The sequence below is a fragment of the Emydura macquarii genome, unplaced genomic scaffold (genome assembly GCF_026122565.2).
Source record: "Emydura macquarii macquarii isolate MOO-44397 ecotype Brisbane River unplaced genomic scaffold, CSIRO-AGI_Emac_v2 contig_691, whole genome shotgun sequence".
NCBI lineage: Eukaryota > Metazoa > Chordata > Testudines > Chelidae > Emydura > Emydura macquarii.
The window spans coordinates 545,512-570,002 of NW_027130828.1; the positions used below are offsets into that span (position 1 = coordinate 545,512).

A 24,491-nucleotide genomic window follows, 5' to 3' on the forward strand; every position below is an offset into this window, starting at 1 on the left:
GTATATAATTTAGGGGGAATAGGAAACACTATCCATGTAAATTTAAGAGACAGATACATATGAAGAGAAGAGAAGAGCAGCTACTAGAATGGTCTAGTAGCACAATGTTTTTGTTTGAGTTGAGCCCTTGCCTCACAACTGAGAAGAGGCAGCAAACTGCCTTTTCTATATCCAAAATGTCAGCTAGCTAATTTTTGACTGAGCCACAGAACTTAGCTCGCACCAAAACTTGCATATTTTCTTTATACTCCCAAGGGATTTCCTCTGCCATATTTGAAACATACACTAAAACATGTGGTTGACTATCCCCTCATCTAGATACCTGTGAACAGTGACAAACTGCACAGCTACTTCTGAGGGCACTCTAAACACAATTTGAGGGTTATTGTTACTCAGCATGGTCCTAAAATCAGCATCTACTTCATTTGCCAGGTAGATTTTTCCTTTTTAAATTACAAGAAGAGTGTTATAAGGATAAGCTGTGCTTTGCGTGACAACTTAAGTGGAAAAAAATTAACGAATTGTTCATTTCTTATTAGATATAAGATGAATATATGCACTTATCTACATAACAGACAAAAACAAATTTGTTGCCAATTGACTGTGTTTTTGTGTTTAGTGAGGGTTACATCAGAATACTAGAAAATCTCAGTCTCTGGAAGAAAACTTGTTGTTTGAGAGCAGGTTGTTGAACTGAAATATAATCAAATATTCTTTATCAGAAAGAAAAATATTCTCTTGATATTTAGCAATTTGTTTTCACCTCTGTTATTAAATAAATAAAAACCCTATCAAAATGTGCAAACAAAATAAACAAACAACCAAGCCCAAACCCTACACCAGTAATCCATGATTATTTTTCCTGTCTATTAAATGAGTATCATGTAATAATACCCATCTGAAAGTGACCCAAGATATTTTATTTCCATTACTTGCAGAATTTAAATGTAGCTCTAATCTCAAAAATTACGATCAATTACAATCAATACAACATTTGCTACACCCATACTTGGTCTCCTTTAAAGCCAACAAATCTCAAGAAAAAAATTCTAATTCTTTTATGATTATTAATCATAAAGCACTATGTTAACAGGATACAGATGTGGCACATTTATGTACATCTATGAAGTAACAAGTTCAGTCTTTGTAAATTCAGGTGGGCAGTGTGAATTCTGTAAATCTAATTAGATTAGTTACCTGATTAAACCTCCTTGTAAAGGCAACAATATTAGGAGCGAGGATGTGTTTTTCTTTCTTATTCCATCCGCAGCTGGCTAGTTCCTAGAAAATACACCAAAATATTGTTTCACTATTTACAACTTTTTAAAAGGTCAAATAAACGGTCTTTAAGAATAAAACAATGTTGAAATATTGTCTTTGAGTTGCAATGTAAAGAAACTAAACTTAACTGAAATACCATTAGAGGGAAGCGTAGAAATGGACATATAAGGGTAATATCGATTATAGGCATTTCTAAAAAATCGATCTCTGCAGTTATAAAGACAACTACTCTATAAAATTTTGCTCTCTCCTCCATACTTGTGTATTTGCTGTGTTACATTTTTCCAATGGTGTGAAAAATATACACACACAAAGGAAAAGTTCTAAGATGAGCACTTTACCCTCACAGACTCCAGTTCAAATGAGGTTCACAGTACTCCAGACATCAAATGAGGAGAGGGGACTAAGAGCTTTACTCACAATGTATTATCTTATTCCATTCAAAAGCTTTAGTATTAAAGCAATGTTAAGATTAAAAAGAAAAAAATCAAACTGTGTCTAAAAGTGGAGTTAAGTTAGTACAGACTCAGGGTGTAAAACTCAGCAGCTATGCATTCTATGCTTATAATTTAACTAAACCTTCTCAATATCACAGATTGTCAATTAATACAATTTATAATTAAACTAATTATAAATACTACATACAATAAATTACAGAACAGTACATTTGATCTCTCGATTTGGCATGATTTTTAAGTCTCATGAGATCTACAAAACAAATTTGAATAAAACATTTCAGCAATTTTAAAGTTATAAACATTTTAAAAGACTGAATTGGATCACAGTTGAGATGGTCTCAACTTTTAGATCATATCAGTTTGAGACAACCCCTCATTTAAAATTGCCTAGCAATTGATAATCTTGGGTTTAAACCATCAGAAATTAGCCAGCCTTGACCAAAGCCTTGCAGTTAGCCAGAAAATATACCATATAATGTTTATTTGGAAATTTATATTAAAGACTAGAGCTTAAAATTTTATACCAATTTAACAGCTGGCTAATAATTATTTAACTACTTCTAACTTCATTTCCATTAAATAGAATTTACAATAATACTTTCTAACTAAGTACCAGTCATTACCAGTCACTATCATTAGGCTAGGACATTTTCTGAGGAGATATCTCAATAAAACTGCACTCGATTCCCTGTGTAGCATATGCTAAAATATTATTATATTTTAATGTTGGACCTTTAATAATTAAACACTTAATTACATACAGATGGTATTAAGGAACTTCAGCTGCCTCTAGGAGGAAAGGCTATAGCCAAAAAGTGCATAGAATGCTCCACAATATGGAGGGAGAAGGGCATTTCCTTTTTTTTTTTTTTTTTTTTAAAACAGTAGCTTGGGCAAACCCTATACTTACAAAATGCACCATGGGCTTTTCAATATAAATATATCCACAGTCAAGAATGACCCTATTTTTAAGATTCCAAACACTGAATTGCATGGAGCTCAGTTTAGCTATTTTGACAATCTGCCTAAATTGAGCCTACTGATTCAGACATTAAATATTTTGAACATGATGTTTAGTAAACTACATTAGAATTGGAAAAGTACAGAGAAAGGCAATAAAAATGTTTAGGGGGATGAAACAGCTTCCATATGAGTGGAGATACGAAAATCGTGAGTGGTATGGAGAAAGTGAATATAGAAGTTTTACTTGTCCCCTCACATAACACATGAATTAGGGGTCACCCTGATTAAATTAACAGGCAGCAGGTTTTAAACAAACATAAAGAAGTACTTCTTCACATAATGCACAGTCAATCTGTGGAATCTGTGGCCATGGGATGTTGTGAAGGCCAAAAGCATAACTGGGTTCAAAAAAGAATTAGGTAAGTTCATGGCAGATAGGTCCACCAATGGCTATTAGCCAAGATGGGGATGGATATAACACCATGCTGTGTGTGTCCCTAAACCTCTAACTGCCTGAAGCTGGGACTGGAAGATGGGGGATGGATCACTCGATAATTGCCCTGTTCTGTTAATTTCTTTTGAAGCATCTGGCACGCACAGAGACAGAATACTGAGCTAGATGCACCACTGGTCTGATCCAGTATGGCCATTCTTATATTCTGAAATGTTTCTAACCTTTTACTCAGCTCAAACACACAAGCAGTACCCAACCATTGCCAGGGGACTGTGTGGAATGTAGTAGAACAAGTATTCTGGGGGAATGTTTGTTCTTCCCTGTACTTTCCGCTCCTCCAAACAGCACAGGGCACCTACTAATACTTATGTAGCTAAGATAAGGGGAGAGAACACCCAGAGAACCATTTACAAAGAACAAGATAACAATGGACAAGGTAAGTCAGTAATATAAAGATGAGGTAAAGAGCAGGTCGAAAATGTACAGTGTGTGGACAGAACTTGTTGTACAGGGATTAATTCCTACAAAATAACCAAGCCAATTCCAAAATGCGTAATACATTGTGCAGTAAATGGAATGAGATGTGTAACTGTATATAAAGGGAAAGGGTTTCTGTGTAACTTTGGATATATGATGTACCCTGCTTTCACAGCCTCCATTTAAGTCTGATCAATTCAGTGTAGCGTTGCTGTATGGCAACTAAAATTATCTGAGTGATGAAGTCTGAAGTCAAACTGAGTGCTTGGGAAACAGAGTGGAAAGAAGACTCAGAGGGAAACCCAAAGCCTCACATTATCTGTATTATGAACCTTAGTTTAACAGTATGTTCGCATACGAGGCTAGCTGCATCAAACCTGCACTGATTATCATATTAGCTAATTCTATTCTATCTGGGTTATCGCTATAATATTTGAGCAGCTGTATGAGGGGTGTCCATCCCATACAAGACCCTGAAAGCTCCCAGTGTGATGTGCTGGCTAACAGAATAAATTATCCTCAGTTGTATAAAAAGGGAAATATCAAGGAGGAGTAAGGAGATGTTATTAATGTATAACTGTACACTGCATTGTATATAACATAGTAGATCTCATCCTCACATCTAGTTTTTATTCACAGATTGGAAAAAGAAAAACAAATTTTCCTTGCTTTTTCTACTCTCAATTAGTTTCCTAACCTTGAATGAACTAGTCATTGAGCTGAACTAGTTGAATAAACTGAAATGAAGAAAACATTCGCTCTACCTGCAAAAGAATGTCAAAAGCTGGTTTAGCTCTTAAACAAATTGTGGTTCCAAGTGCTTAGCTAGTGATTTCCATAAGCTCAGTGATTTCACTTTCTTTAAAACTTTGGCAACAAAAATGTACTGCTTAATTTTTAAAAAAATTATATCAGATGCATTTGTTATAATTTTAGGCCTTTAATGTAGCTTGTCTTAATTTAAAATTACATTTTTAAATAAAAATGTGTTTCATTTAAATTAAAATCTGATTTAAATAAAAAAAAAAATTGATTTTAATTGCAGAAACAGGGTCAGTATCTGTGTTACTCCACTGACTAGAACAAACCAAAACATGGATTGCATCTGTTTTCGGGACTTCTGAGAATGTCCAGTAAACTGTTTGTTCTAACTTCTTTATTTTTTCTTGAAATTACATGTAATAAAAATAAAGGCAAGCAAGATAGGGAGGTGTAGAGTTAAGGTAGCAAAACATTTAATATTAAAATTGCCCATTTTTCACATGCTCAGAACTTTGCAAATTTCAATCACAAAATTCAATGTTTTCAATATTGAGTTCACCTGATTTTTTTGCAAAATCTCATTGTCAATTTTTGTGACTTTGGAAAGTGACCCCCTCCCTCCCAACTTACTTTTTGCCCAAGAAAACTGCATTTTATCTTCTTTTGTTCTCTTAGGAGCAGTACACAGACCCATGTACAAAAAACGCCCTCTGAATACTGGAATAATTATTAAATCTGATACCATCAGAACCTAGGCAAGAGTTAATAATGGAAAAGAACAAAAATCCATCCCAATTTCACTGCGGTTTCTACCTATATCATTTTTGCCGTGGTACGCCAAATACCTAAAATGGATTTTATGTGCATGGTTGAGAGAGGGTTTGCTTGGATGTGGCTCTGGCATTGCATTGGAGTTTTAATATATTGCCTAAGCAGTTGCACATAGCTGCAGGTCGGCCACGTTATATTCTGGTGAGCAGTTGAAACACTGGGGACCTTAACCTCCACCTCCACAGAGATAGCTGTCCACAAAGGGAACTGCAGTAGGCATCCTCTTGGTCTCCCTCCTACACACCAGGGAGCTCTAATTGTCACACTAGAACTCTAAGTTAAATACAGAGGACAGTTTAGACAATTTTTTAAATGAACTGTACAAACATTTAACAGTTATGCACTGAAAGAAATTCAAAACTATAATTACATGTTCAGTTTTGCTAGGAAAAAATGTGTCTATTTTCAAGTGGTTGTTTCATGAAGTTCAAAATACTTTAGACAGCCTGATTCTCCAGGTACAGGTTCAAGTTACCATATATATATATACAGCCTTTATATTCAGATGTAACAATGAGGGAATATATATATACTGAAAATGTGTTATCCAGAACACCAGCTCTTAATCACTCCTATTTTTAAAGACACATAATGACAAAAAAATGTTGTGCAAGTTTCCAAATGTGAGTTATGCACTTCAGAGGCATGCAGGCCAAAAGGGAGAGAAAAATCAGCCAGAGGGTTTTGCCTCCAAAAAGCATTTTACACACATTGACAAACTGAACTTTCTACAGAAATGCAGGCCTATGCATTGCTGTGTGAAAACCAGGAAAAGCATTTTTAGTCTTTACCTGCACTTCACATCACAAGCTATGTAAGTCTTCTACAGCTAGCAATGCCACCTGACACCTGTCAAGACATAAGGTTCTCCCTGTGATGAGCAGATGTCTGGTTTAAGAACCTGGAAATTATACGCTCATGTGGAAAAATCATAGAAGCTCTTTTACTGGAGAAAGTAGAAGTCACGTTTACCAGAACAGGAAAAGTTATTATCAGGCTCTTTAGATTAACTAGTATGCTTATTACTTCAAAAGCAGTGAAGAAACAGCTAGTAACAAAGGAAAAGCCCTGTGTGCGGAAAATGTTTTTGAATGGGTTTAATTTTGACTATAGAGAAAAGTAGATTTTAAGCATAAATAATTTAGGATTTCCTTGCTAACTTAATTTTTTTTGTATAATTCTCAACTAGATTCCATTTCTATGCAGAAATATGAAGGATGATACTAGAAAGATGAAGACTACTTCCTCATAAGGTACAGCTTCAGTTAGATCAGTTTCCCACTGAAGGTACAAAAAAGAAAGTGGAATGTAAAATATGAGTATCTTGCACTTTCCCAGAGAATTTTTACACTCTTCACCAATAAGGTTTCATACAGCCTACATAAATGTAAAGTATCTGTATATCTGTGCAGATATCATTAAGTGATGCCACAGAATTATTCTAGTGCTTTTACCACAAACATATTTTCAAATTATAGCTCAGTGAGAAAATGGAAAAAACAGCATGCACTCGTTTTGAAGATGTTCAAATGTTTTACATGAGGTTTCTTTGACAACCTACTGTCTAAAATTGCCAATTCGTTATAACACAAACTTCTAAAAGAAATACTTAAAATTGGGAGGGGAAAGGGACAAACTATTATTCCCAAGATTAAGTAGGTTGACTTAAAGAGCATGGTGAACAGAACGTGTGCGCCTATGCAAAGAATTGAGTTAAAACATTTAAACAAAAGTTAGGAAAAGCACAACAAGGTTCTCAAAGCAATACTAAGTTAGGTGCACTGAGGGGCAGCATGGTCACGTGGATGAATGCATTGGCAGTAGACTCAGGAAACATGGGCTCTAATTCCCAGCTCTACCATTTAACCACGGTAGCCCAGCAGGGTCAATTATTTTAACCTCTGTTTGTTTCCCTGCCCATCTTTTGTCTAGCCTATATAGGGCCAGATCATGGCCTTTCCTTCATGATGCTGCAAGGGAACAGGAGAAGCATAAACCACCCTCTGACTCCCCTGTGCCTTCTGCAAACAGAGGAAGCAGGCTCTGCAGAACCACAGTGCCCCACCTTCCACAAATAGGCAAGGAGTAGGAGGCCTGGTCGACACTAAGAATTAGCATTGGTATTAGGGTTGTCAATTCTGGTGGGACATGTTACTGGAGGTTTCATCACATGACATAATCTTTAATTCCTGAAGACTCCAGGACAATCCTGGAGAGTTGGCAACCCTAAATAGCTACATCTCTTAGGGATGTGAAAAATCCATACTCCTAAGAGATATAGCTATACTGACCTAACCTCCAATGTAGATAGTGCTAGGCCGACAGAATAATTCCTCCATCAACCTAGCTACTACCTCTCAGGGAGATGAATTACCTACGGCAACAGAAGCCCTCCCATCGACACAGACAGCATCAGGGAGAATATGCTGTGACAGGTCTACACAACTGTCACTGTATACTCCCTCCCTGAAGCAGGAGGGAGACCATGAGCAAGATTTTGACATCCAGAATCTCAGTCTCCCTTCTGGTCTGCTTCACTTACACTGCCTCTTACTGTGGTCTCAGTCACAAACTATTTTGCCCTTAAACTGTAAATTCTTCAGGATAGGAACTGTCTCTTATATATGTCTATACAATGCCTACTATGATGGAAGTGGGGCTACTCTATAATAATGTATATGTTATAGATGTTTGCCTGATTGTTGTAAGAGGGGGTTTATTGTTTCAATACATGGGGTTAATTCAAAGGCAGACTAACTGCATGTAGGCAAGAAAGAGCACAATAGCTTCAGATAGCCACCCATCTTCCAACACTTAAGGAATGATGCAAGAGTCAGTGTCTGATGTCCTATCTTCCACCTCTGCTGAGCTCACCAGAGTAGTTTGTCAAGGTGGAATTCAAGCCTGCAAACTCAGTATAACAAAAACCCCAATGAGATTTAAAAGGACACTCCCTCAAGCAGAGGGAGAGATAGGGAAACAGACTGACACTCAGACCCCAGAGGTTAAAGGTGATTGAAGAAATTAAGGCCTGTCTAAGCTAACATCAAAAGGATAGTAAGTCTTTATGTAAAAGAGTCATGCATATAGACTGTTTATTGTTTCAAAACAGTCTTTCCTGTTATGCTTTGTTCCTACTTTTAAAATTAAACAATACTTTGGTTTAAGAAGCCTGACTGATCACTCTATTCATCAACAGCAACAGCTCCCAAATGGAAGAACACAGCACGTGCCAAATCCAGTCAAACCTACTGAGATAAGCACAGCTGATACACCAGATACTATAGCCCAGAGCCCAGTTTCAGAGTGGGAAAAGCACAGGTTTTCAACCAGAAGAGGAAAAGGCACAAGGCCTGACACAGAGGGGGTACACTCAGAGAAACCAGAGAGTGAACAAAGGTACAACTGACCTTGTAATCATGACACCAAGAACAATGGGGGAATGTAACACAATAAACAGCATTACTGTAATACCAATAAATAGTATTTATAGCACATATTGTGAATGTTTTACAAATAACCTGAAGAACTGTGTTTCAGACAAGTTAATTTTAGGCTGTCTACAGTACTGGTGCTTTGACAATAAGAACCAAAACCTTGAACTGGATTTGAAATTCTATGAGAAGCCTGTGTAGAGAGCTGAGAACTGGTGTGATGTGCTCAAGGCTGTGCTGCTGAGGAGACACACTGCACCATTTTGTCCTAATTGGAGTTTCCTATGTGCTGAAAGTGTAGTCCAGCTGAGAGTTGACAAAAGACGTTAATAACTGAGGACAGAGTCTCCTAGCCAACTAGAGATAGCAGAAAGCATTACTCATCGCAGTTGCAATAAGAGCTAAGCATCAATGAGTAATTCAAGAGTACTTCTATACTACCGACTGAATTGACCAATTGTGGATGTGATCAACCAAAGGAGACTGAAGCGTTGCTGCCAACTCCTCAAAATACTTTCCGGGGCCCATCAACATCACCTTTATTTTGCTCAGCTACAGCTTCAGTCAGCTGTTCTCTATCCATGCGTTGATCTTACCCAAGCACGAGGCCATCTTGGTGGTAGTGGTGTGGTCATAGGTGGTGAAGTATTGGTATAGCTGTGTGTTGTTTGAATATTGCTGATACTTCAGTCTATTTTATCTGAACGATTCACCTATTGGCTGTATGTAGATGTTGAAAAGGACCAGAGAGAGAACTGATCCTTGTGGAACCTGACAGGTCTAGTGGTGGAGGTGCAGTTTCCCATTATTACTCTTTGGATGTGTCCCTCCAAGCAAACTCAAACCATTTAGCACATTCCTCTGGACTCCTGCCACCTCTCAGATGAAACAGCAGCATATCATGGTAAACACACTGTAGAGGGGTGCAGAAGGATGAGAATGGATATTTGTCCTCTATCCATTGACAGGAGATCATCCATCAGTACTACTAAAGCAGTTCAGTTCTGTGTCCTGGCCTAATCCAGATTGTGTTGGCCTTCAGTTAGATGAACTTTTAGTGGGCCTTTGGCTACTTTCTCCATGAGTTTCCTCAGGAATGATAGTGGGCTAAGACTAAAGTATCTGGCATGGACAGAGTTCCAGGGAAGAAGAATTCACATGTCATGGACATGTGATAAGCTCTCACAACAGCCATGAGTAATGCCTTCTACCATCTCCAGTTGTCTAGGAAACTGTCCTATCCTGGCGGATGAAGATAGGGCCTGTTATTCATGCCAATCAGCTCTTGGGCATGAAACATTTAGCACTTAGGAAACTTCAACTAGTAAAAAAAACTGCAATGAGTCTCTTCAGCAACACAGGCTACTATGAGCACATCACACCTCTCCTCCATTCCCTACACTGGCTTCCCATAGAACTTTGAATCAAGTTCAAGATCTTGGTCCTTATCTTCAAAACATTCCTTGGCTTGGGCCTAGGGTATCTAAAAACCCATTTAAAGCTGAGGGACAAAGGCTGTGGTCAATAACTTTGCTCCTCTGGCACAATGGAACTCTTAACGAGAGTAAAGCTTGTTGGGTGAGAGGGGGAGGAGACAATCTTCTCTGGAGGTGGTCTGAGACTGTGGAATTAACAACCCTAGCAACTAAGAGCTCTCAGAAACATCATTACATTCTGCTCCAAGTGGAAGGTACATTTCCTTGGCCTTGCCTTTTCTAATATAAAACACAAGGCAACAGGTATATTTAACCAAGAAATCCACCACTACCAAAACAAGATACTCCACTTGATTCTCTCTCTGGGAGACGATGAGAAGAACACACCACACGTGACAGATGTGCAGTCACGTTGTTTAATGCAGTGGTTCTCAACCAGAGACCCACATAACCCTGAGGGTATGCAGAGATCTTCCAGGGGGTACATCCAACTCATTTAGATAATTTGTCTAGTTTTACAACAGGCTGCATAAAAAACACTAGCGAAGTCAGTACAAATTAAAATTTCTTATAGACAATGACTTGTTTAAACTGCTCTATATGCTATGCATTGAAATGTAAATACAATATTATTATTCCAGTTGATTTATTTTATAATTATCTGGTAAAAATGAGAAAATCAATTTTTCAGTAATAGTGTGCTGTGATACTTTTGTATTTTTATGTCTGATTTTGTAAACAAGTAGTTTTTAAGTGAGGTGAAACTTGGGAGTATGCAAGACAAATCAAACTACTATATCTCTTTCAGGAGTCTGGAAAGGTTGAGAGCCACTGGTTTAATGCACTATGATAATGAGTGCTGTACAAAAACTTATACAGAATAGAACTAGAGTAGGGGCAGGATGAATTCACATCTTTGCTGTTATTTGGCTGGAGAAATTCTCCAAAAGGCTAGGTTAACATGGCAGCAATATATCTGAAAAAGCAGGAAATAAAAGCAGAGACAGCAGCAGATCTAGACACTGATTCAAGAAAGCATTCCTAGGCAAGGGAACACTTAAGTATGTGCTTAAAGTTATGAGTGTGCTTAAATGTTGTCCTGAATAGTTACAGATTTCAGTATATGCTTAAACGATCTTTCTGAATAGGGGCCTAAATCTGTATGTCTGGGAGGATTTTGCTGAGTGTTTGAAAGAGTTTGATTCTTTTCATTATACAAAGAATCCCAGCACAAGACCTATTCAGGGAAAATATACATTTTCATGGCATAATGGAGGAGAGTTTCATATACCCTGCTAAAATCGTAGCATGATCTTAAGTGATTTTTATTTTTTGTTCTTTTCTTCAAGTATGGATAAGCAGAAATCAAGCTGCTGAAAAAGTGCAGTAGAAAGCACCACAAAAACAGCAGTTCCCAACATTTGCAAAAGAAGGATAATACAACTAAATATTCATATTAATTTTTTCATACAAAACTTTAAAGTCTCCACAAGTCCAGTTTTCATATTCTAATACACTAGTGTTTGTGGGGCATGAATATACACCATCTGCAATAAAAGCTTTTTCTGATTAGTGTTTCATCACTGTGTTTCATCACAACCAAGAGTCATGGACTTTAGCCATTACAAATATATACTAAAATTATCCATTAGACTAAGAATATTTTTCTATTCTTTACGTTAAATTAAATGTCCCCTTTTCAGTTGCATTTTGATCTTAGGCAGCTTTAATCTCTGGATAAATAGTACCTGGATATTTTGAATCTTTGCCAAATGTCTGATAAATTCCAGCCATTATTTGTACAGTGGAACATATTACAATATGAATATGATAGTTACTTTTCCATTCTAATGACAACTACAGTTGTAGTTAACACAAATCCCCACAAGCAGGTCTACTGAATAGATCTTTCTGTATTCTCTGATTTTTTGGGGGAGCATTTGCACTTCTGTTTCAAATGCCAATGCCTACCCTATTTTCCTAGAGAAATTGAAAGGGCATTTCAATTACATTCAAGTTTAATGCATTCTGTGTGACATGATCACACTAAACAGTTTACAATGTAAGAAATGTATGAAGAAAGGATCAAACTAAGGGCTTGTCAATATGAACACTTAGTTCACAGCAAACTGGGGTGTAAATTTACCCTGCACTAAGCTGCTGTGCACTAAGTGTCCATGTGAACCCACGCACTATAGGTTCCAAAGTGCGCTTTAATCTACTCCTATTTCAAAGTGGCACAGATCAAAGCATACTACGAAACATTCTGTGCATGGCAGCAGGGTCCACAGGACACTTAGCATGCAGCAGGCTGGTATGAAGTAGATTTGCACCGCAGCTTGCCCTGAAGCAATTGTTTATATGGACAAGCCCTAAGTGGGTGGAAAGCAGATGATTCTCCTTTGCTAACTGATTTAGGCCCCAATTAAAGCATGCATCCCTATTCAGCCCAGCACCTAATCATGTGCTTGTGCCATTGATGTCAACAGGATTTAAGCAAGTGCTTAAATTCTATCTTGAATAGGAAAAAACTTAAGCACAATCTAAGAAGGCTGATTGCAGACCGAGTCTTTACATTTGTGTTGATAGGGGTCATTTCCCCGCCAATATAGTATTTATAAACATGCTAGAGAGACTGATCATTGTATTACGTAAATTGTTAAAATAGATAACTTATGGTTTCTGAATGAGGATTTTATTTTAGTTCTACACAGCTCTGTCAATACACTTCAAATCATGACCTGTAGCACTTTCAGCTATTCTAGTTCTTTTCTAATGCCAGGTCTGCCGACAGGGACAGGCAAAGGGGACAACTGCCCACGGGCCCAGCAATTTAAAAGGGTTTGGGCCTCTTCTGCCTGTGGCCCCCCCACACTCCACCCCCAGCCCTGACCAGCCTCGCCAAATTGCTCCCCCCTACTCCGGCTCAGCCTCTCGCCGTCACGCACTGTTTGTGTCCCTCCTCTTCTCACCCCCCGTTCGCCGCCGTCCCCTCCCTCCCCCCGCTCAGCTCCCTCACTGTCATTCGCCACTTTAGGGAAGGGGAAGTGTGGAAGAGAGGAGGGGGACTGAACAAGAAGGGGCGAGGGACGCAGCAGCGAGCGAGGAAGGAAGAAGGTCCTGGGGCACAGCGGGAGTTGGACTTAGTCAGTTAATTAAAAACCCTTTTGTTCCTAATATATTAAAAAATTCCTTGTTGTTCTACTGGGCACAGATTTCACTGATAAAGACAATTGATAAAGGAAGCTAAAGTTATTTTCTGATTGCTAATTTACAGTCATTGATATCAACTTCCCCTTTTTTCCCATTTGTTATATATTGCTTTCTCTTGGTGTTTTCATTTTTTTTCTTAACCAGGATTTTTTTTTTAAAACCAACCTAACCTTCTTTTGTGATTGTGGAATTCTGTTTTTTTGGGGGAAGGGCACAGTTAGTAAAGTTCTCTTAACCTCTTAATTATCATGCATGTTTAAATTGTTCCTTCCAATCAGTTCTGCTTGTTTTCAGCTTCAGGAAACTGATTTTGTTAAAGCACCAAATATATTTTCCTGGTCAGGACTATATTGTTTGCATGTAGCAAAAGTAATTGGGTCATCACCACCTGCCCCAAGACAATCACTAATTTTTAGTTCCATGATTAGCTTATCTTTGTCTTCAGAATGAGATCTGATATAGCTATGCTGAGTAGAGTATAGTACTTTGTTACAATATTATAAATATTTTTAGACGTTCCTGGCGTGTTTTAATAGTGGCAGCATGAGACCTCCGGCACATTTTGCAATTAAGAAGCATGCAAGAGTCAGCTCAGACCCAAGGTGTCAGATGGGCTTATGCCAGGCAGCTAGAGTGAGCTAGAGCGGCCAAATCCACACTACTGTTTTTAGCGTGCTAGTTTGAGCTGAACTAGCATGAGTCTGCTTACCTGCACTGTGATCACATCTTCCAGTTGCAGTATATACATACTCCTAGGGACTATACCTTTTGATGTTAACCCACCAAAAAGGAGACATTGAGATCATGCAATGCTGTCTTTCATTATGGTCCTATCACTAAAATGATCTAATACACCAGATAAACTTCTCAGAAAGCATCTCAAATGTTAGCTGTCTGGTAGTGTTCAGAAAACAAAGTACAACTGCTGCAAAAAAAATGTCCCCCAGAAGAACAGCCAGTATCAATGCCTGCACAGAGCTCTCCACAACGCATGTTCTCCAAACTTTGGGCACGTTCACACTACAAAGTTAAGTAGACATAATGCAGTTTACATTGACCTAACTAAATAAATGTACATGCTACAATGTTCCTCCTGCCACTGTGACTCACCCACTATGCCAACCTAGTAGATCCACCTCAACGAGAGGAATAAGGCTTAGATCAATGTAGTTACTTACATCACCTGTTGGCTGTCAGGGCAGCTGACAGCCAGAGCTGTGAAATTGACAAGAATGTCAATTTCACAGCTAGTAGGGTCCCTGTTTTGAAATGGAGCAGTGAGGGGCAGGGGTTGTTCCAGCTGTGAGCCCCAGCAGTGCTGGCAGCTGGTGTCTCACTGATAGAAGGAGAGTAACATGGACATGAAAAACCCTCAGTAATTACTGCAGTGGCTGTGAGTCGACCTAACATAGGTCGACTTAACTGTGTAGTGTAGACATGACCTTCATGAATAAGCTACATTTAACTCTGCCTTAGCAGCTCAAGCTACATTTGGTCAGAACCCTGTCTGTTACAGGAGATCTTGGGGTGCTGAAAAGTTGTTCTATTAGAGACTGATAATGTGCAAATATTTCAAAATAACTATGCACAACATACCTAATCATCAGGTTACAGAATTAAAGTCTCCCATTCTTATGTCTACCTTAAAAGTAGCCTCAACAAATCATTCATAAAAACTACATAGGAAAGTCCGCAGCATGGAATACAAACAAGTCTGATCTAATTTCTTTAGTAATAAAATTATACTTTCTAGTTTACACTAACTTTTTTTTGGTAGTTCTCTAGTATGGACGGGGGGAAAATGAATATCTTATATACCCATTTTCTTCAGTGGGATGTCACCAGTGCAGATTGATGAGATCAAAGTATCAATTTCCCGCATAGACAGAATAGTAGAAAAAAAGAGCAGTCCTCTCCAGTTTTGGTTGAGTTAGTTTTACCAAAGCAACACAGAACCTCTCTTTTCCCCAGCAAGGAGGACTGGGCTGAGAATGAATTTCAAAAGGCCCAGTCAGAGAAACAGTGGCTTCTGCTGCAGTGTGCACTTATGAAGGAAAAGTTGGGCCCAACACTGAGCTTGTATATTGTAGAGAAGTTAGACCCTACTCTCTTATGGCAACAAGAGCCTTGGAGTAACACCTTGTTGTCTGAGGATTCATGGAAGGCAGAGCCCAGTGTGTCCCCAACCTGCCTGGAACCCTTAAATGGAAAAGCTATCAGCTATATAGAAAAATTCACACAACATTCTATCCCTATAGAATGAGACTGAGAACACATTATATAAAGAATCTAAGCACTAAATTTATAATATTCTGAGATTGCTCATGTTGGAAGTTGCAACTAATGCTATATGGGTTCTTCAAAGCAACAAAATAAAAAAAAATTTAGGACCATATTTTCCTATTCTCAGTAAAAGCTGATGGATGCTGAGCATGTCTAAAAATCTGGCCCTTACTAAATGTTTTGTAAGTTACAAAAATTATAGCATCTCAAACACACAATGTACTTCAGAGACACAATATGATTTTTAAACACAAACAGAATATAGGTCAAATACTGATTTAATGATTGCTTAAAACAGAACAACAACTTTTTTGTTAATTTTCCAAACAAATTGTCTTCCTTCATTTTTGAGAAGAAAAATTTAAAAGGAAAAGTAAGAAAGTATATGCTTAGGGAGATAAGCAAGCATTATTTTTATAACTCAGCACACTTCCTATTGTAGTTCAAATGCTCCCTTTCTAGCCCAAGATGTCTCTAAGAAAAAGGTGCCAGTTGGACCAGTCACATGGTTACTTTGCATATCAGCATGAGGATCTTCATCTGTAAGCTAAAACAAAACTGTAGTGAAAGTGTACAGATATAAATGCCTTCTAGTCTCTCTCGTCCATTTTGGTTGTATGTTTATAGATGAAGAGTCCATCTATTGTGCTGTGTTTTTATTAATATTGTGCCATAAATGTATAAGTGGAAGAGTGGTTTTCAGTGGTCACTCTTTTGCCAAATACCCCAAACCAACATCAACAGTGAATTTAAGAAAACATACCTCTGGCTGAATAGCTTTAAATACTGGCATATCCATTAATGTAATCTGGCTCTGCAATAAAAACATTAAAACTTGTTTAGTATGAAAATAAAATAATTACATATTTACAGCTGCTTGGTTTTACTGGCTCTGGCCTTTCAAGAGCCTTTGCTTGTGCGGCAACATTTTCCCAGTGAGGAGATTCACCTCTTAATCAGAAATTTTTTCAGTTCTCTGCTTGTGCTGGGCCACCAGCAGCAGACGCAGCCATCTGAGTATCAGCATGTTACTGCACCATCATACTTTATAGTAGAAAGATTTACCTGCAAATGCTTCATTGGCATATTTTAATTATCATTATTCAAGTCTAGTGTAACAGTAAGTGGTTTGGTCATACCTGCCTTGGTCTACCAGCCTTATTAGCACTTAAACTTTGCGGGTTTGTCTTTACGGGGACTGTTCTGGCATGTGCATATCTGAGTGACATGAGAGCAATACTCAACTATGTGGTGAAGAAAGCCTGTGGACAAACACAGGACTGGCTGCCAATAAGCTGCATAACATGGGTTTCAAAATCTGGTTTGCGTAGAAGTGCAACTGCATGATTTACAAGAAAAGTACAATATGGAGTGTGAATAACTGTCTCCTTCCTGCCATGTTCTGCTATACAACAAAAGCATAATCCCATGGCTCAAGAAAAAATGTGAAGATATGAAAGCAAAATTCAGCAGAGTTGAGCAAAACTGCCAATTTTCTCCTTATGCAATTTCACTAGTAAAGCCAGATAATGTTGAAAAGAATTTACCAGAGTGATATTTCCTCCCAGACTTTTATTTTTAAATCATTCAGCACAAAACTTACTGCACCATGGACCTATTCCCTTCAGTATAGCCAATAATTAGACCAAACCCATTAGCTAGGTCGTGTGGCTGATGGCCGGCTTCCCTCAGTGGGTCTCGCACCTTCCTGCTTGTAGTGGGCCAGTAAGTTGCTCGTCACCCCGTCTTCCCAGGGGAGGGGGTAGGGACCCGGGCCCACCCGCTCCTCCGGGTCCCAGCCCAGGGGCCCTATGAGAAGCAGCTATGTGCTGCTGGTACTGCTTTCCAGACGGCACACTCTTCCCCTGGGCTAATTTTCCCCCTCCTTCAGTCCTTCTGGCTTCTTGAGCCAGTACCTTCCTCCTCACTGCTCCACCACAGCGCTCTGCTCTCCAGTCTGTTCCTCTGCACAGCTCCATACTCCTATCACCACAGCACACCTATCACCACAGCCCAGCACTCCTACTTCCTCCAGCTTGTGCTCTGTGTGTTTGGGGCGGAGCCCTTTTATGGAGCACCTGGCTGATCCTTAATCAGCCTCAGCTGCTCTTAATTGCCCCCCAGTGGCTCTGAGTTAGTCAGCAGGGAACAAAGCCCGGAGCATTCTGGGGCTCACATATCTCCCATCTAGCACTCTTCTATTGCCTTCTCCATATCACAGTATAAATTTGGCTTTATAAGACTTCCTGTGAAAAGTTCCTCAGTTGAATTAATATTCACTCAAGCTATTTGAGATTCTCAGTGAAGGGAATGGTACATGATTTAAGTCAATGTAGTGGGAAAAGTAAAATGTAATTTACTGGTAATTATCAATTTAATCCTGTAAAATGAAATTATCTAGGTACCAATAGGAACCAGAACCTTAGTTGCCACCAATACAGGAGATCAGAATAATCAAGTAATGAAATTGGGAAGAATTGGTAGGGGAAGTAGAAGTGGGTAGTAACCTGGGCAGCAGTGACCATGAGATGGTAGAGTTCAGGATCCTGAAGAAAGGAGAACAGCAGAATATGGACCCTGGATTTCAGAAAAGCAGACTTTGACTCCCTCAGGGAGCTGACGGGCAGGATCCCCTGGGAGGCTAATATGAGGGAGAAAGGAGTCCAAGAGAGCTGGCTGTATTTTAAAGAAACCTTATTGAGGGCGCAGGAACAAACCATCCCTATGTGCAGAAAGAATAGCAAATATGGCAGACGACCAGCTTGGCTTAACAAAGAAGTCTTCGGTGAGCTTAAATACAAAAAGGAAGCTTACAAGAACTGGAAGCTTGGACAGATGACTAGGGAGGACTGCGCCAAAAATATCTGATGAGGTTTGACAAGTGCAAAGTCCTGCACTTAGGACAGAAGAATCACATGCACTGCTACAGACTGGGGACTGACTGGCTAGGCAGCAGTTCTGCAGAAAAGGACTGGGGGTTTATAGTGGACAAGAAGCTGGATATGAGTCAACAGTGTGCCCTTATTGCCATGAAGGCTAATGGCATATTGGGCTTCATTAGTAAGAGCATTGCCAGCAGATTGAGGGACATGATTATTCCCCTTTATTTGGCCCTGGTGAGGCCACATTTGGAGTACTGTGTCCAGTTTTGGGCACCCCACTACAGAAAAGATGTGGACAAATTGGAGAGAGTCCAGAGGAGGGCAACAAAAAGGGTTAGGGGGCTGGAGCACATGACCTATGAGGAGAAGTTGAGGGAATTAGGCTTATTTAGTCTGCAAAAGAGAAGAATGAGGGGGGATTTGATAGCAGCCTGTAAGTACCTGAAAGGGGGTTCCAGGGAGGATGGAGCTAGGCTGTTCTCAGTGGTAGCAGATAAGAACTAGAAGCAATGGTCTCAAATTACAGTGGGGGAGGATATTCGGAAAAAGATTTTCAATAGGAGGGTGGTAAAGCACTGGAATGGGTTACATAAAGAGGTGGTGGAATCTTTATCCTTAGAGATTTTTAAGGTGCAACTTGACAAAACCCTGGCTTGGATGATTTAGTTGGGGGTGGTCTGTTTTAAGCAGGGGGTTGGAGTAGATGACCTCCTGAGGTCGCTTCCAATCCTAATCTTCTCTGATTCTATGAAATATCAGCAGGACATCGAAGAGGGCCATTTGTGTGCAAAGAGGGGGTTTTCAGTTTGATTTTTTTTCTCATATAAGAGTTCTCATGCCCAGTACGTAAAACAAATCCAAGTGTTATATATTTGATTTTCTTTAGGGTGCCTGGCAAATGCACAGAGGCAAATTTTACTTTAGCTGCTGCAATTTTTGTTCATGGCTACTGATTTTGTTAATGGCTACAACCCATTCGGTGGAGAAGCTGAAGAAGAAAAGAACTCATATGAGTTACAAGAACTGTTACAATCAAATATATTCCAGTTCTATTTATTTGTTCTTATTTTTAAAAGGTGCAATATTAACTATGGGTCTTCACAAACTTCTGTCTCAAATCTAGAAGAATGGAAACTATGAGCATAAAGGGAAATTGATCTATAAATTATGAGTGGCCTCACTTCAATTTGACTGCTTTACAACTACAATAGTGAAATCACCCCCAAACAGGTCACTTTTGCTGATGCAGAGCAAATGGTGGCATAAATGAAAAATAAATGACCACCACCTGCAAACTGATTCCCATCTATTTGAAATCTAGCCATCAAGATGCATTTCTATTCAGGTGTGTGGAAGTATTTTATAAAAGTCAAGCCAGTGATTTCTCTGTATGTCATTACAGGAGGATTCAATGCTTCCTATATAGGCATGACACCAGGAACCAAAAATCCACTATCCACAAAATCTATCCAAAACCATCAATTCATATACTACAAAGCCAGAAGGAACCATTGGGATCGTCTAGTCTTACTTCCTGCATAACACAGGCCACAGGATTTCCAAGAATTAATTCCTGTTTGAACTAGAGGATATCTTTTAGAAAAAGATCCAATCTTGATTCAAAAATTTCCAGTAACAAAGAATCCACCACAAACCTTGATAACTTATTACAATGGTTAACTAACCTCATTCTTAAAAATTTGCACCTTTTTTCCAGTCTGAATTAATCTATCTTCAACTTCCAGCCATTGGATCTTGTTATACCTTTGTCTTCTAGATTGAAGAGCCTTTTTGTCCTCCATGTAGTTACTTACAGACAGCGATCAAGTCCCTCCTTAACCTTCTCTTTGATTAGTTAAATAGATTGAACTCCTTGTGCCTTTCACTGTAAGGCATATTTTCCAATCCTTTAATCATTCTCGAGGCTCTTCTCTGAAACTTCTCCAATTTTTGAACATCCTTCTTGAATTGTGGACACCAGAAGTAGACACAGCATTCCAGCAGCGGTTTCATCAGTGCCATATACAGAGGTAATATAACCTCTCTACTCCTCAATATTCCCCTTTTTATGCACTCAAGGATTACATCCGACCTTTTGGCCACAGCATCACAATGGGAGCTCATCATCATTATATGCTATGAATTCATCATCTAGCTTTTTCCCAAATACACAACATTTATTGAACAATTTTCCTTTTCTACATTATTATTGACAATTCTCTCATTTCCATCTAGTAATGGACCAATACCATTGTTAGGATTCCTTTTGTTCCTAATATCCTAAATTCCTTCCTTTGTCCTTAACTTTGCTGGTCACTGAGCTCTCTTTGTGCCCTTTTGCTTTCCTTATCAATTTTCTACAGTTCCAAGTCTCAAATCTGTATACATTGCTATCAACCTCCATTCCCCTCCATTTGTTTCTTTTTTATATATATACTTTTGGGCAGCTAGTAAAATTATGGCCTAAGGTCTACCAAACCCAAAAAATAAAAACAGTTATGTAAGAGTTTAATGTCAGTCAGAAGTGTCCATAGAAGTGAACAGCACTGTAACATTTGACGCTGATGTACTGAACATAAAACTGAGATTTGAAAAAAATATGTTGGTGTATAAGTAAACCTACAACAGAAAGAAAAGACTACAAGAATTTGGAGACTGCAGACTGACTAATTCTCGTCTAACAAATTTTCTCATCCTTGTGTTCACTTTTTTGAAGAACACCACATTATAGAGCTAGAGAATCAAGTCCCAGTCAACTTTAATAGGTCCCAGTCATTCATTTAATAGGCAAATAAACATTTCTGAAAGTGTGTTTCTCAGACCTCACAATCTCTGTCACCATTTGTGTGACATCTCTCGTGTTTTGTCCAGTCTAATATCTATGCCTCCAAGTCCATTGCCCAGTCTCACTGCTGACATCTCTTGCTGTTCAGTAAGCAAACCAACTATTGTTTATATTCCTTGCATGCTATCATTGATAAGAGATCTCATTCCTATTATTTGATCTGGAAATATTATTCTGCCCTTTCCAAAAATGTAGTTCCTCCTGAAGTCCTTGACAATTCCATAAGGTCGGTGGAAGTGGGGAGCTTATATTTCAGAAGAGACATGAAGCCATTGCAAGTTACATCAGAAACTCCTTGTTTAAACAACTTTGAGAAAGGGACAAAACAATCAAATGTATACTTATGATTGTCTATACTGGCAAAAGGACAATTTAACAACCACCCTAAAGGGCAGCTTAATTTTGTTGTAGGCATATCAGGTTGCAATACTGTTTGGCCAGCCAGTGAAGATGGGGCAAAGATGTTAGTAACATGTTTAAGAAGTGTTTTACAAGTATAGAAGAAATTTATTCTGTCACCTCTGTAATCTTCCAAGCAACAGAGAGAGTGAACAACTTATTTCAAAAGCCTGAAATGAAGTCGCATGGAAATGGCATTAATACTGTGTATATCATTTCCTGAATTTTTCTTCCAAGAGGACTTGCATGAAAACAGAATCTATGTTTCATAGACTCCTGATACAGTTTCCTTCTCATCTGATGTCTCAAACAGAAGGTTCTGCAATTCTGCCGGAGAAGTAGAGGAATAAACAGAATAAAAAATGAAATTTTTTAAAAAATCCAAATGAGAGATTATTTTCCTTCTAACATCCAGAATTCATCCTTTACACCACAGGCCTTAACACTAAGCAGATTGCACTATTCTGACTGAGGGTCCCGACTACCTGTGCGCCTGGTACCAGGCCTCTTTTGATGAGATTAGACACTTGTTTATTTGTGTGTGTGATTTTATTAACTGTTTTGAACTTTTATTCTATTAACGGTTGAGGCCAATCCTGTGGAACATGCTCAGTTGAGTTTGGGTTAGTGGATGCTAAAGCATCAGGCCATTTTATAGCTGAACTAATGTAGCTTTGTCAAGTGAGAGTTTTTAATTTTCATGTATTATTATAATGACCTGTGGTCCACATCCAATGAACTGTGAGAGGGTGCAGGAAGAGGCACTGTCAACTAAGACTTGTTCCAAGATGACAAATTCACAAAAGTTATGACAACACTTGTTGCAATGTTGTGGAAGACTTGTCTATTGATATGGTGTTTTATAAGCATTGCAGGAGCTTACACCTGGTGCCACATTTTATGTCCAACTACACTGTTCAGATGTCTGGTACACTTGTACTCTCTTACAGCCAGTTTCAGTACCCCATGATCTTCTCTTCTTGCTCTGTAACACTGAGAATGTGTAACACATGTAGTAGTTTAAAACAGAAGCCAAATAACATGAGAGCAAAGAGCTGTAGCTGGCACAGAAGCTCTGCTTTGAGTCTGGTACTGAAAACTGGTGACTGGTGAATTAATACGGACTCCCTCAACTTTCAAGAAATAACTGTTTCTGTAGAACCGTGAAAAACAATGCTAGAGATTCAGGTTAAAAAACAAAACAGAGAGTAGGGCTGTGTCTGCATCACCAAGCTTCATACCCCTAAAGAGCTCTGGATATTATCAGTATTTTAAAAGTCTACTTAAAAACATCTAACATTTTGGAAAAAAATTCAAACAGCTTTGTAATTAGTTTCAATAGAAAAACAAAGATGTTCAATCAGCTCAGTATTGAATGCTTCACGTTGAGTTATGTAGCTCAAAATTTATATGTCAGAAAATTATCTTCGGGCGTGCTGAAAGCTGACTTGTTCAAAAGGTTTTATTTTAAAAGAAAAGAAAAAAGTTTGATGCTATTTTTATATTGTTAGCTCTGAACATTAGAAGCATAAATTCAAACAACATTTTTACTTACTGCAAACTCCTCAGGAGTTACTTTCAATACGTCAAATACAACTGCATCATAGCTTTTATTGGCATAGTCTGAACTCCTTCCTTCCAGAGAGTCAGAGCTGCTACTACCCTACAGAAAGTGAAAAAATAAAGGTCTTATGTGCAAAGTGATGGATTTCATGTCTGACAAACAAAAAATAAAGTTTATGTCTGATATCATATTCATAGACGAATAAAAATCTGTACTTAAAACTGACCAACATATAAAGAAAGAACTTTCATGCAATGTATTGAAAATCTTTTCTTAAAATAGATGTATTCTAGTGTGGCTCATGAATATTAGTATTTACTATACCACAGACAAAATATGTAGCTATCTAATCAGAACAGGCTTTTCATTCAAAATCTGAAAAATATCAGGAAAGCTTTTTCCAGTAGAATTTTAGTTGTTACTAAGGCTTGGTCTACACTTGCGCAACTCCAGTCGACTGCTGTGTTTCTCTTCTGTGCACCGTCTTCACTGCACTGCACCACTTGCGGGGGTGGATTAACAACTTTGACTTCTGGATCAACTGAGCGGGTCTTCACTGACCATTTAGTCGATCCAGATAAGTCGATCTGATGATGGCGACTTTGCCGCTGTCAGTGTAGACATAGCCTAAGTCTCAGAAGTTTCCATTAGAAAGAAAACTGTCAGTTAAAAGGAAACTAAGTGGGATTTCCCAAGCTCAAAACCAATGCGATAGCTTTGGCTCTTCTCTCTACAGGGCATATTCAAATCTTGCTGCTTTCGTTCCACATAATTTATTGAAAATCTCAAACCCATCCAGTCCCGAGACAGCTAAATGCAACTCTGATGCTTGCTCATGCCCTGATCATCTCCTGTCTTCATTACTGCAACCTCATTTCCACAGAACTGTGCAATTCCAGCACTGCCCCCATGCAGTCCATCCAAAATTCTGCCACAAAAATCATATTCTTTGCTCTTGTTGACCACATTAACCCTTCTCACAATGCCACTGCCTACATTGGCTCCCTGTCAGGGATAAGGCCTTGCATCTGCTCAATCTTCTGACAGCCTAGTGCACAGCTGGGCTGCATCAGCTAGACCACATGATGGAATGCCCCATCTGATTGGTTAAAGAAGCTAGAAGACTTGCTCTTAAGTCCAACAGCAGTTTGCTGGCTGCTCAAAGCATTCACCCACAGCTGTGATTGCTCCTGTGCCTGCGTATTCCTA

At 38.7% G+C, this 24,491-nt stretch overlaps 1 protein-coding gene across 11 annotated transcripts in view; it reads right to left on the minus strand.

Annotated features, from left to right (window-relative positions):
- RALGPS1 (Ral GEF with PH domain and SH3 binding motif 1) overlaps positions 1-24,491 on the minus strand; it is a 322,505-nt gene that overhangs the window by 238,857 nt on the left and 59,157 nt on the right. For 10 of the 11 annotated variants that reach the window (XM_067541641.1, XM_067541639.1, XM_067541645.1 and 7 more), the window contains 3 exons: positions 23,274-23,381; positions 16,356-16,406; positions 1,198-1,281 (listed from right to left, as the gene is read on the minus strand). In XM_067541641.1, the coding sequence (XP_067397742.1) occupies positions 1,198-1,281; positions 16,356-16,406; positions 23,274-23,381 (243 nt within the window). Of the gene's footprint in view, positions 1-1,197; positions 1,282-16,355; positions 16,407-17,508; positions 17,721-23,273; positions 23,382-24,491 lie in introns of those variants that run through there. The other variant, XM_067541644.1, reaches the window with a different exon arrangement.